At 61.3% G+C, this 13422-nt stretch overlaps 1 protein-coding gene across 1 annotated transcript in view; it reads left to right on the top strand.

Moving 5' to 3' along the window:
• Positions 1 to 13422, top strand: part of CHD8 (chromodomain helicase DNA binding protein 8) — a 41484-nt gene that overhangs the window by 10417 nt on the left and 17645 nt on the right. Inside the window, 14 exon segments of the mRNA XM_068179259.1 lie at positions 373 to 490; positions 1138 to 1221; positions 2284 to 2421; positions 2666 to 2787; positions 3330 to 3573; positions 4211 to 4387; positions 6265 to 6408; positions 7517 to 7772; positions 8847 to 9060; positions 9995 to 10190; positions 11202 to 11369; positions 11928 to 12107; positions 12658 to 12768; positions 12866 to 13173. Of these exon segments, the coding sequence (XP_068035360.1) occupies positions 373 to 490; positions 1138 to 1221; positions 2284 to 2421; positions 2666 to 2787; positions 3330 to 3573; positions 4211 to 4387; positions 6265 to 6408; positions 7517 to 7772; positions 8847 to 9060; positions 9995 to 10190; positions 11202 to 11369; positions 11928 to 12107; positions 12658 to 12768; positions 12866 to 13173 (2460 nt within the window).

Raw genomic sequence — 13422 nt, 5'->3', positions numbered from 1 at the left:
GTTTTTTGGTGGTTTTTGTTCATTTTTCTGGGTGATTTTTGGGCATTTCGGGGTCTCGGGCGGCGGGCGGGGCCCTCACCTGCGCCAGGTGACGCCGGCCCCGCCCGCAGCTCGTACCTGCACTGCTCATTTTGGGGTGGTTTTTGTTCATTTTTTGGTGGTTTCTGTTCATTTTTGGGTGGTTTTTGCTCATTTATTGGTGGTTTCTGTTCATTTTTGGGTGGTTTCTGTTGGTTTTTGGTTGGTTTTTGTTCATTTTTGTGTGGTTTCTGGTCATTTTTGGGTGGTTTTTGTTGGTTTTTGGGTTTTTGGGCGTCTCGGGCGGCGGGCGGGGCCCTCACCTGCGCCAGGTGACGCCGGCCCCGCCCGCAGCTCGTACCTGCACTGCGAGTGGGCGACGATCGCGCAGCTGGAGAAGGACAAGCGCATCCACCAGAAGCTCAAGCGCTTCAAGACCAAGATGAACCAAATGCGGCACTTCTTCCACGAGGTCGGCGGCGCTTCCGCCGGATTCGGCAAAAAACGGGCGCTTTTGGGGAAAACGGGGGTTTCGGGGGAAATCCAGGGTTTTTGGGGGAAATCCAGGGTTTTTCGGGGGAAAATCTGGGTTTTTGGGGGGAAAAATGGGGGTTTTGGGTGAGAATTGGTTTTTTTTTGGGTAAAATCTGTTTTTTTTGGGGGGAAAAATTACAGTTTTTAGGGAAATTCTGTTTTTTGGGGGAATAAATGTGGGGTTTTTTGGGGGGAAATTGGTTTTTTTTGGGAAAAATCAGGTTTTTTTGGGGGGAAAATCCGGGGTTTTTGGGAAAAAATCCGGGTTTTTTTGGGGAGGAAAATCCGTGGTTTTTGGGGAGAAAACTGGGGATTCTTGGAGTGAAAATGGGAATTTTGGGGGTGAAAATGGGGTTTTTTGGGGTGAAAATGGGGTTTTTTTGGGGGTGAAAATGGGTTTTTTTGGGGTGAAAAAGGTTTTTTGGGGGGTGAAAATGGTTTTTTTTTGGGGTGAAAATGGGGAATTTGGGGTGAAAATGGGCATTTTTTGGCGAAAATGGGAGATTTTGGGGGGGAAAGGCAGGGCCATCGGAGGGGAAGGCGAATTTGGGGTGAAAACGGGGAGTTTTGGGGTTTTGCCGCCAGGATGAGGAGCCCTTCAACCCCGACTACGTGGAGGTGGATCGGATCCTGGACGAGTCGCACAGCGTGGACAAGGACAACGGCGAGGTGGGGCCGGAACGGGGAGCCGCGGGACTCGGGGTTCCGACCCCAAAACCGGGCAGATTTTGGTGTCAAAACCCAAAACCGGGGAGATTTCGGTGTTAAAACCCAAAACCGGGGAGATTTCGGTGTCAAAACCTCAGAATTGGGGAGATTTGGGTGTCAAAACCCCAAAACCGGGGAGATTTGGGTGTTAGAACCTAAAAACTGGGGAGATTTCGGTGTCAAAACCCCGGAATTGGGGAGATTTCGGTGTCAAAACCCCGGAATTGGGGAGATTTCGGTGTCAAAACCCCGGAATTGGGGAGATTTTGGTGTCAAAACCTAAAACCGGGGAGATTTCGGTGTTAAAACCCCAAAACCGGACAGATTTGGGTGTCAAAACCCAAAACTGGGCAGATTTCGGTGTCAAAACCCCGGAATTGGGGCGATTTCAGTGTCAAAACCCCGGAATTGGGGAGATTTCGGTGTCAAAACCCCAGAATTGGGGAGATTTCGGTGTCAGAACCCCAGAACTGGGGAGATTTGGGTGTTAGAACCTAAAAATTGGGGAGATTTGGGTGTTAAAACCCAAAACCGGGCAGATTTCGGTGTCAAAACCCAAAACCGGGGAGATTTCAGTGTCAAAACCCCAGAATTGGGGAGATTTGGGTGTCAAAACCCAAAACCGGGGAGTTTTGGGTGTTAGACCCCCAGAATTGGGGAGATCTCGGTGTCAAAACCCTAGATTTGGGGAGATTTGGGTGTTAGAACCCCAGAATTGGGGAGTTTTGGGTGTTAAAACCCCAGAATTGGGGAGTTTTGGGGTGAAAGAACTCCAAAACTGGGGAGATTTGGGTGTTAAAACCCAAAACCGGGGAGATTTCGGTGTCAAAACCCCAAAACCAGGGAGTTTTGGGTGTTAGAACCCCAGAATTGGGCCCCCCGTTCTGGGCTGTCTCACCTGCCCAGGTGAGGTCAATCCCTTGCCCAGGTGAGGTCCCTCACCTGCCCAGGTGTGTCCCCCCAGCCCAGGGTGTCTCACCTGCCCAGGTGAGGTCCCTCACCTGCCCAGGTGTGTCCCCCCAGCCCGTGGTGTATTACCTGGTCAAGTGGTGCTCGCTGCCGTACGAGGACAGCACCTGGGAGCTGCAGGAGGACGTGGACGAGGCCAAAATCGCCGAATTCAAACGCATCCAGGCGCGGCACCCCGAGCTCAAGAGACAGGTGAGGCACGCCCCCACGCAGGTGAGACACGCCCCCACGCAGGTGAGACACGCCCCACGCAGGTGAGACACGCCCCATACAGGTGAGACACACCCCCCACAGGTGAGACACGCCCTATACAGGTGAATCACCTGTCTGTGTGTTGTCTCCCCTGTATCTGATCTCTATCTCACCTGTGTCTCACCTGTCTCACCTGTGTCTCACCTGTGTCTCACCTGTGTTCTCACTTGTCTCACCTGTGCAGCCCCGCCCCCAGGCCGGGGCCTGGAAGAAGCTGGAGGCGTCGCACGAGTACAAGAACCACAACCAGCTGCGGGAGTACCAGCTGGAAGGGGTGAACTGGCTGCTCTTCAACTGGTACAACAGGTGAGCACACCTGGAGGACAGGTGAGCACACCTGGGGAACGGGAAAACACCTGGGGAAAACACCTGGGGAAAACACCTGGGACAGGTTGTCTCAGGTGTAGCTTAGGTTTGTCTGAGGTGCGCCTTACCTGTCCCAGGCGTAGTCCAGGTGTATCTCAGCTGCACCTTACCTGTCCCAGGTGTAGTTACCTGTCCCAGGTGTACCCCAGGTGCACGTTACCTGTCCCAGGTGTAGTTACCTGTTCCAGGTGTACCCCAGGTGCACGTTGCCTGTTGCAGGTGTATCTTAGGTGTATCTCAGGTGTACTTTACCCGTCCCAGGTGCATGTTACTTCTCCCAGGTGTGCCCCAGGTGCACTTTACCCATCCTAGGTGTATCTCAGGTGCACGTTACCTGCCCCAGGTGTACATTACCTGTCGCTCACCTGTCACCTATCCCTGACCTGTTGCTCACCTGTGCCTCACCTGTGCCTCACCTGTCCCTTACCTATTGCTCACTCATCTCTTACCTGCTGCTCACCTGTGCCTCACCTGTCGCGCAGGCAGAACTGCATCCTGGCGGACGAGATGGGGCTGGGCAAGACGATCCAGTCGATCGCGTTCCTGCAGGAGGTGCACGGCGCAGGTGTGCGTGGGCCGTACCTGGTGATCGCGCCGCTCTCCACCATCGCCAACTGGGAGCGCGAGTTCGGCACCTGGACGCACCTGAACACCATCGTGTACCACGGCAGCCTGGCCAGCCGGCAGATGATCCAGCAGTACGAGATGTACTGCAAGGACGGCAAGGTGAGCGCACCTGGGCGCACCTGGGCGGGGGTAACACACCTGTGCACACCTGGGCACACCTGTGTGGGGTCAGTGACACACCTGGGCACACCTGTGTGGGGTCAGTGACACACCTGTGCACACCTGGGCACACCACGGCAGCCTGGCCAGCCGGCAGATGATCCAGCAGTACGAGATGTACTGCAAGGACGGCAAGGTGAGCGCACCTGGGCGCACCTGGGCGGGGTCAGTGACACACCTGGGCGCACCTGTGTGGGGTCAGTGACACACCTGTGCACACCTGTGTGGGGTCAGTGACACACCTGTGCACACCTGTGTGGGGTCAGTGGCACACCTGTGCACACCTGTATGGGGTCAGTGACACACCTGTGCACACCTGTGTGGAGTCAGTGACACACCTGGGCGCACCTGTGTGGGGTCAGTGACACACCTGTGCACACCTGTACAGGGTCAGTGACTCACCTGTGCACACCGGTATGGGTTCAGTGGCACACCTGTGCACGCCTGTACGGGGTCGTTGACACACCCGTGCGCACACCTGGGTGTACCGCGGCGGCCTGGCAGGTGTTGGAGCAGCACGAAAGGGACCGCGGGGACGGGGAGGTGGCCTCACCTGCCCCGCCTGCCTCACCTGCAGGGCCGGCTGATCCCAGGTGCGTACAAGTTCGACGCGCTCATCACCACCTTCGAGATGATCCTGAGCGACTGCCCCGAGCTGCGCGAGGTGCAGTGGCGCTGCGTGGTCATCGACGAGGCGCACCGCCTCAAGAACCGGCACTGCAAGCTGCTGGACAGCCTCAAGCACATGGACCTGGTCAGTGCGCACCTGGGCACACCTGGGGACACCTGGGAACGCACCTGGGCACACACCTGGGAACACCTGGGTACAACTGGGCACCATACACGGGGGGCTTGGGGTCAGGCACCGGCTCAAGAACCGGCACTGCAAGCTGCTGGACAGCCTCAAGCACATGGACCTGGTCAGTGCGCACCTGGGCACACCTGGGAACGCACCTGGGCGCACCTGAGGGGTTTAGGAACACACCTGAGGGGTTTAGGAACACTCCTGAGGGGTTTAGGAACACACCTGAGGGGTTTAGGAACACTCCTGAGGGGTTTAGGAGCACACCTGAGGGATTTAAGAGCACACCTGGGCGCACCTGGGTGTACCTGGGCTGTTTAGGAACACACCTGAGGGGTTTAGGAACACACCTGAGGGGTTTAGGAACACACCTGAGGGGTTTAGGAACACTCCTGAGGGGTTTAGGAGCACACCTGGGCACACCTGGGGAACACCTGGGCTCACACAGGGGACGCTCCAGGTGACCCCTGGTGCCCCCCGGCCGGTCCCAGGGGGGCTGCGTGTTGCAGGTGCCCTCACCTGTGCGTTGTCTCACCTGTGCGTGTTACCTGTGTGTTGTCCGTGTCTCACCTGTCCCTTACCTGTCCCTCACCTGCCGGAGCTCAAGGTGCTGCTGACGGGCACGCCCCTGCGAACACGGCCGAGGGGCTCTGCAGCCCCCGCTGCCCCACCCGTGCCTCACCTGTGCCGTGTGTTTTACCTGTCTCACCTGTGTTACCTGTCCCAAGTGTTCTGCCTGTCTCACCTGCGTTACCTGTCCCAGGTGTTTTCCCTGTGTTACCTGTCCCAGGTGTTTTCTCTGTGTTATTTGTCCCAGGTGTTTTTCCCGTCTCACCTGCGTTTCCTGTCCCAGGTGTTTTCTCTGTCTCACCTGCGTTTCCTGTCCCAGGCGTTTTCCCCGTCTCACCTGTGTTACCTGTCCCAGGTGTTTTCCCTGTGTTACATGTTCTAGGTGTTTTCCCTGTCTTACCTGCGTTACCTGTCCCAGGTGTTTTCTCTGTCTCACCTGTGTTACCTGTCCCAGGTGTTTTCTCTGTCTCACCTGTGTTACCTGTCCCAGGTGTTTTCTCTGTCTCACCTGTGTTTCCTGTCCCAGGTGTTTTCCCTGTGTTTCCTGTCCCAGGTGTTTTCTCTGTCTCACCTGTGTTTCCTGTCCCAGGTGTTTTCCCTGTCTCACCTGTGTTACCTGTCCCAGGTGTTTTCTCTGTCTCACCTGTGTTTCCTGTCCCAGGTGTTTTCCCTGTGTTTCCTGTCCCAGGTGTTTTCCCTGTGTTACCTGTCCCAGGTGTTTTCCCCATCTCACCTGTGTTACCTGTCCCAGGTGTTTTCCCCGTCTCACCTGTGTTACCTATCCCAGGTGTTTTCCCTGTGTTACCTGTCCCAGGTGTTTTCCCTGTGTTACCTGTCCCAGGTGTTTTCCCTGTCTCACCTGTGTTACCTGTCCCAGGTGTTTTCCCTGTGTTTCCTGTCCCAGGTGTTTTCCCTGTCTCACCTGTGTTACCTGTCCCAGGTGTTTTCCCCGTCTCACCTGCGTTACCTGTCCCAGGTGTTTTCCCTGCGTTACCTGTCCCAGGTGTTTTCCCTGTCTCACCTGTGTTACCTGTCCCAGGTGTTTTCCCTGTGTTACCTGTCCCAGGTGTTTTCCCTGTGTTACCTGTCCCAGGTGTTTTCCCCGTCTCACCTGCGTTACCTGTCGGAGCTGAACGCGGCCGAGGGGCTCTCCCGCCCCCGCTGCCCCGCCCGTGCCCCGCCCGCGCCGCGTGCTGTCCCTGCGTTGCGCGTCCCGGGTGCCGTAGCTGTCCCAGGCGTGTCACCTGTCTCACCTGCAGGAGCACAAGGTGCTGCTGACGGGCACGCCCCTGCAGAACACGGTCGAGGAGCTCTTCAGCCTCCTGCACTTCCTGGAGCCCTCCCAGTTCCCCTCCGAGGCCGAGTTCCTCAAGGACTTCGGCGACCTCAAGACCGAGGAGCAGGTGAGCCGCGCACCTGGGCCGCGCACCTGGGCACCGCACCTGGGCCGCGCACCTGGGCACCGCACCTGGGCCGCGCACCTGGGCACCGCACCTGGGCCGCGCACCTGGGCACCGCACCTGGGCACGCCCGGAGACAACGGGGGTCTGGCGCCTGGGGGCACCTGGGGATACCCGGGGCCAGCACCTGGGGGCACCTGGACACCGCACCTGGAGGCACCTGGGCGCACCTGGGGATATGGGGGGCACCTGGGACACACCTGGGACACACCTGGGGACGCGTGGGTGCAGCACCTGGGCACCGCAGCCATCCCAGCCACCCCTGGGCACCCTGTGAGCCCCGCCCAGGTGCGACAGGTGCGTCCCTAACCAATCCCAGCCAACCCCGCCCGCTCCCTGAGCCCCGCCCAGGTGCGACAGGTGCGTCCCTAACCAATCCCAGCCGGCCCCGCCCGCTCCCTGAGCCCCGCCCAGGTGCGACAGGTGCGTCCCTAACCAATCCCAGCCGGCCCCGCCCGCTCCCTGAGCCCCGCCCAGGTGCGACAGGTGCGTCCCTAACCAATCCCAGCCAACCCTGCCCGCTCCCTGAGCCCCGCCCGGGTGCGACAGGTGTGTCCCTAACCAATCCCAGCCGGCCCCGCCCGCTCCCTGAGCCTCGCCCAGGTGCGACAGGTGCGTCCCTAACCAATCCCAGCCGGCCCCGCCCGCTCTCTGAGCCCTGGGCAGGTGCGATGGGCGTGGCCGTGCCCCTCTTAGCCCCACCCAGGTGCCACAGGTGTGCCCGCAGCCCCTTCCAGCCGGCCCCGCCCGCTCCCTGAGCCCCGCCCGGGTGCCCCAGGTGTGCCCTTAACCAATCCCAGCCGGCCCCGCCCGTTCCCTGAGCCCCGCCCGGGTGCCCCAGGTGCGCGCGCAGCCCCTCCCGGCCGGCCCCGCCCGTTCCCTGAGCCCCGCCCGGGTGCCCCAGGTGCGCCCGCAGCCCCTCCCGGCCGGCCCCGCCCGTTCCCTGAGCCCCGCCCGGGTGCCCCAGGTGCGCGCGCAGCCCCTCCCGGCCGGCCCCCGCCCGCCGGCCGAGCCCCGGGCCGGCGCGACGGGCGTGGCGGTGCCCGCGCAGGTGCAGAAGCTGCAGGCGCTGCTGAAGCCCATGATGCTGCGGCGGCTGAAGGAGGACGTGGAGAAGAACCTGGCGCCCAAGCAGGAGACCATCATCGAGGTGGAGCTGACCAACGCGCAGAAGCGGCTCTACCGCGCCATCCTGGAGCGCAACTTCGCCTACCTGGCGCGCGGGGCGGGGCACGGCAACGTGCCCAACCTGCTCAACACCATGATGGAGCTGCGCAAGTGCTGCAACCACCCCTACCTCATCAACGGTGAGCGGCGCCTGGGGACGCACCTGGGGACGCACCTGGGGAGGTGCAGGTACACCTGGAGACACACCTGGGGACACGCCCGGGGACACACCTGGGCAGATACAGGTACACCCGGGACACGTTGGTCAGTGCTGGTCACCGGCGGTCACCGATGGTCACTGGTGGTCAGCGATGGTCACTGATGGTCATTGGTGGTCACTGGTGGTCACTGATGGTCATTGGTGGTCATTGGTGGTCAGTGCTGGTCACTAATGGTCACTGGTGGTCAGCGGTGGTCACCGATGGTCATTGGTGGTCACTGGTGGTCACTAATGGTCACTGGTGGTCAGCAATGGTCACCGATGGTCATTGGTGGTCACTGGTGGTCCCCGGTGGTCACCGATGGTCACTTGAGGTTCTCAGAGGTGTTTTGAGACAACCATTAGTCACTGCTGGTCACTGCTGGTCAGCGGTGGTCACTGCTGGTCACTGGTGGTCACTGGTGGTCACCGGTGGTCACCGATGGTCCTTGGTGGCCCCTGGTGGTCACTGCTGGTCATTTGAGGTTCTCAGAGGTGTTTTGAGACAACCATTAGTCGCTGCTGGTCACTGCTGGTCAGCGGTGGTCACTGCTGGTCACTGGTGGTCACTGATGGTCACTTGAGGTTCTCAGAGTTGTTTTGAGGGAGCCATTGGTCACTGCTGGTCATTTGAGGTTCTCAGAGATGGTTTGAGGAAGTCATTGATGGTCACTGCTGGCCAATGCTGGTCACTGGTGGTCAGTGGTGGTCACTTGAAGTTCTCAGAGGTGGCTTGAGGGAACCATTGCTGGTCTGTGCTGGTCACTGGTGGTCACCAATGGTCGCTGCTGGTCACTGATGGTCACTGATGGTCACTGATGGTCACTTGAGGTTCTCAGAGATGGTTTGAGGGAACCATTGCTGGTCACTGCTGGCCACTGATGGTCAATGCTGGTCACTGCTGGCCACTGATGGTCACCGATGGTCGCTGCTGGTCACTGCTGGCCGCTGATGGTCACCGATGGTCGCTGCTGGTCACTGCTGGCCGCTGATGGTCTCCTGTCCACCCACCCAGGTGCGGAGGAGCAGATCGTGGCCGAGCTCCGGGCCTCGCTGCCCGCGCCGGCGCCGCCGGACCTGGCGCTGCAGGCGCTGGTGCGCTCGGCCGGCAAGCTGGTGCTGCTGGACAAGCTGCTGCCGCGGCTGCGCGCCGGCGGCCACAAGGTGCTGGTCTTCTCGCAGATGGTGCGGTGCCTGGACATCCTGGAGGACTACCTCATCCAGAAACGGTGCGGGGTTTTGGGGCGAAGAACGGGGGTTTTGGGAAAAATGGGAGAAAACAGGGAAAATGGGGAAAAAATGGGAAAAAGTGGGGGTTTTGGGGAAAAAAGGGGGAGAAAATGGGATTGGAAGGTCTACCTGGACATCCTGGAGGAGCACCTCATCCAGAAATGGGGTGGGGTTTTAGGAAAAAACGGGGAGAAATGAGGAAAAACGGGGTTTTGGGGGAAAAAATGGGGTTTTGGGGACCTTTGGGATTACCTGGAGCTCCACGGAGGAGGTCTGGGGACCTTTGGGAGATTTCGAGTAGATCTGGAGATCGTTGGAGGTTCTGGAGCTCCGTGGGGGAGATTTGGGGACCTTTGGAGGTTCTGGAGCTCCATGGAGGAGGTCTGGGGACCTTTGGGAGATTTCGAGTAGATCCGGAGATCGTTGGAGGTTCTGGAGCTCCGTGGGGGAGATTTGGGGACCTTTGGAGGTTCTGGAGCTCCACGGAGGAGGTCTGGGGACCTTTGGGATGTTCTGGGGCTCCACGGAGCAGCTCTGAGGGACACCTGGGATGCTCTGGGGTTCCATGGAGGAGATTTGGGGACCTTTGGGAATTTTGGAGGAGATTTGGGGATCTTTGAAGGTTCTGGAGATCCACGGAGCAGCTTTGAGGGACACTTGGGACGTTCTGGATCTCCATGGGGGACATTTGGAGGCTTTTTAAAATTTGGCCACCTCCACCACCTCTGGGGACCTCTGGGACCTCCCCGTCCCCCGGGCGGACCTTCCGCACTCCACCAGCCCCTCCAGAACCCCCAGGGGGAACCGCTGGTGGTCCCTCAACCTCCTCCGAGAACCTCCCGCAGATCCCCGGGGAGTTCCCCGCGCCCGGCGCCGTGTCCCGGCGTCGCTACGGGCGCGGCGGCCGCGGGTGACGGCGCGGCGTCCCCCCAGGTACCCGTACGAGCGCATCGACGGGCGCGTGCGCGGCAACCTGCGGCAGGCGGCCATCGACCGCTTCAGCCGGCCCGACTCGGACCGCTTCGTGTTCCTGCTGTGCACGCGCGCCGGCGGGCTCGGCATCAACCTGACGGCCGCCGACACCTGCATCATCTTCGACTCCGACTGGAACCCCCAGAACGACCTCCAGGTGCGCCCGGCGGGCGGCTGGGGACGGGCGGTGGGGTCTGACCGGGGTTTGGGGACGGGCGGTGGGGTCTGACCGGGGTTTGGGGTCGTGGCGTGGGGTTTGGGGTGGTGGGATGGGGTCTACCAGGGCTTTGGGGTGGTGGGGCGGAGTTTGGAGATCATTAGGTGGGGTCTGACCGGGGTTTGGGGACGGGCGGTGGGGTCTGACCGGGGTTTGGGTCATGGCGTGGGGTTTGGGGTGGTGGGATGGGGTCTACCAGGGCTTTGGGGTGGTGGGGCGGAGTTTGGAGATCATTAGGTGGGGTCTGACCAAGGTTTGGGGTCGTGGCGTGGGGTTTGGGGTGGTGGGATGGGGTCTACCAGGGCTTTGGGGTGGTGGGGCGGAGTTTGGAGATCATCCGGTGGGGTCTGACCAAGGTTTGGGGTCATGGGGTGGGGTTTGGGGTGGTGGGATGGGGTCTACCAGGGCTTTGGGGTGGTGGGGTGGAGTTTGGAGATCATCCGGTGGGGTCTGACCGGGGTTTGGGTCATGGGGTGGGGTTTGGGGCGGTGGGATGGGGTCTACCAGGGCTTTGGGGTGGTGGGGCGGAGTTTGGAGATCATTAGGTGGGGTCTGACCGGGGTTTGGGGTCATGGGGTGGGGTTTGGGGTGGTGGGATGGGGTCTACCAGGACTTTGGGGTGGTGGGGTGGAGTTTGGGCTCGTGGGATGGGGTCTGACCAGGGTTTGAGGTCATGCAATGGAGTTTGGGATCACGGGATGAGGTTCTCCAGGAGTTGGAGATCATGGGGTGGGATCTACCAGGGGTTTGGGGACGTGGGGTGGGGTCTACCAGGGCTTTGGGGTGGTGGGATGGAGTTTGGGGTGAGGGGATGAGGTTCTCCAGGAGTTGGAGATCACGTGGTGGGATCTGCCAAGGGTTTGGAGTGGTGGGATGGGATCTACCAAGGGTTTGGAGTGGCGGGATGGGGTTTGGGGAGGTCCCCGCGTTGACGCGGCCGCGTCCCCGCAGGCGCAGGCGCGGTGCCACCGCATCGGGCAGAGCAAGGCGGTGAAGGTCTACCGGCTGATCACGCGCAACTCCTACGAGCGCGAGATGTTCGACAAGGCCAGCCTGAAGCTGGGCCTGGACAAGGCCGTGCTGCAGTCCATGAGCGGCCGCGAGGGCAGCATCGCCGGGGTCAGCGGGGACACGGGGACACGGGGCGGGGAGGGGGGACACCGCGAGCTCCAGGTGCTCCTCCTTGAGGTTCTTCAAGATCCGGTTCTTCAAGATCCGGTTCTTTAAGTTGAGGTCCGCTCTGTTGAGGTTCTCCCAGTTGAGGTTCTCCCAGTTGAGGTTCTCCAAGTTGAGGTTCTTCAAGTTGGGGCTCTCTAAGGTTCTCCGAGTTGCTCTTCTCACAGTTAAGGTTCTCCAAGTTGAGATTTTTCCAGTTAAAGTTCTCTGAGGTTCTCCAAGTTGAGGTTCTCTGAGGTTGAGAACCTCACATTGAGGTTGTCCAAGTTGAGTTTCTTCAAGGTCCTCCCACTTGAGTTCCTCCAAGGTTCTCCGTGTTGGGGTTCTCCCAGTTGAGGTTTTCCAAGGTTCTTCCAGTTGAGTTTCTCCAAGGTTGAGCTTTCCCCAGTTGAGGTCCCCCCAGTTGAGGTTGTCCCCGGTGACCTCTGAAGCCCCCGGGGGTCGCCCCGTGCCGCGCGGTGCCGGCCCGTTGCCAGCCCGCGCCGCGCTGTGCCGCCGCAGATCCAGCAGTTCTCCAAGAAGGAGATCGAGGACCTGCTGCGCAAGGGCGCCTACGCCGCCATCATGGACGAGGACGACGAGGGCGCCAAGTTCTGCGAGGAAGACATCGAGCAGATCCTGCTGCGCCGCGCCACCACCATCACCATCGAGAGCGACGGCAAGGGCTCCACCTTCGCCAAGGTGCGGCGCCGGGCGGGGCCGGGCGGGGCCGGGCGGGGCGGCCACCTGGAGCAGGGGGAGGCCGCACAGGCGGGTCCAGGTGAGGTTTGGTGGGCCTGGAGAAGATTGAGGTGTGTCCAGGTGAGGTTTGGTGGGCCTGGAGAAGGTCCAGGTGTGTCCAGGTGAGGTTTGGTGGGCCTGGAGATTGTCCAGGTGTGTCCAGGTGACTTTTGGGGGTTCTAGAGAAGGTCCAGGTGGGTCTAGGTAGGTCCAGGTGAGGTTTGCTGGGTGTGGAGAAGATCCAGGTGGGTCCAGGTGGGTCCAGGTGTGTCCAGGTGAGCTTTAGTTGGCCTGGAGAAGGTCCAGGTGCGTTCAGGTAAGTTTTGGTGCCTTTAGGGTGGGTCCAGGTGGGTCCAGGTGATTTTTGGGGGTTCTAGAGAAGGTCCAGGTGGTCCAGGTGTGTCCAGGTGACCTTTGGTGGCCACCCCCGAGGTTCTTTCCGAGGACGTGCCCAGGCGGCCACGCCCGGCCACGCCCGGGCGGCCCCGGCTGAGCCCCGCCCCGCCCCCAGGCCAGCTTCGTGGCCTCGGAGAACCGCACGGACATCGCGCTGGACGACCCCAACTTCTGGCAGAAGTGGGCCAAGAAGGCCGACCTGGACCTGGACCTGCTCAACAGCAAGGTGGGCACGGTCGCCCGGGCGGGGCGGGCGCGGTCGCCCGGGGGGGTTGGGGGGCGCGGGCGCGGTCGCTGGGCGCGCTGACCGCCGTGCCCCGCAGAACACGCTGGTCATCGACACGCCGCGCGTGCGGAAGCAGACGCGCCACTTCAGCACGCTGCGCGACGACGACCTGGTGGAGTTCTCGGACCTGGACAGCGACGACGACCTGGAGCGCCTGGACCGGGCCACCCGCACCCGGCGCGGCGGCCACCACCACCAGCAGCACGGCGGCCACCAGCAGGGCCAGCAGCAGCCGCAGCAGGGCCACGCCCAGCACGGCCCGGCCGCGCCGGCCGCTCCGGCCGCGCCGGCGCCCTTCGGGAGGAGCGACTGCGTGCGCGTGGAGAAGCACCTGATGGTCTACGGGTGGGCGCGGGGGGGGGAACGCCGGGGGGGGCGCCCGGGGGTGGCCGTGTGGGGTTCGGGGACCGCTCGGTGACCCCGCGTTGGGCAATGTCGTTGCTTGAGCTCGCGATGTCCCCGCGGGGCGTTGGCGGCCTCGTTGAGCTCACGTTGACCTCGTTGACTCTCCGATGACCGTTGGTTGAGTTGAGCTCACATTGACCTCGTTGGCTCTCCATTGAGCATTGAGCTCACGATCTCATTGACTCTCCA

This window comes from Anomalospiza imberbis, unplaced genomic scaffold, assembly GCF_031753505.1.
Source record: "Anomalospiza imberbis isolate Cuckoo-Finch-1a 21T00152 unplaced genomic scaffold, ASM3175350v1 scaffold_82, whole genome shotgun sequence".
Lineage (NCBI taxonomy): Eukaryota > Metazoa > Chordata > Aves > Passeriformes > Viduidae > Anomalospiza > Anomalospiza imberbis.
Note: the sequence above shows the minus strand (reverse complement) of the source record. Positions and strands in the feature narration are given on the sequence as shown.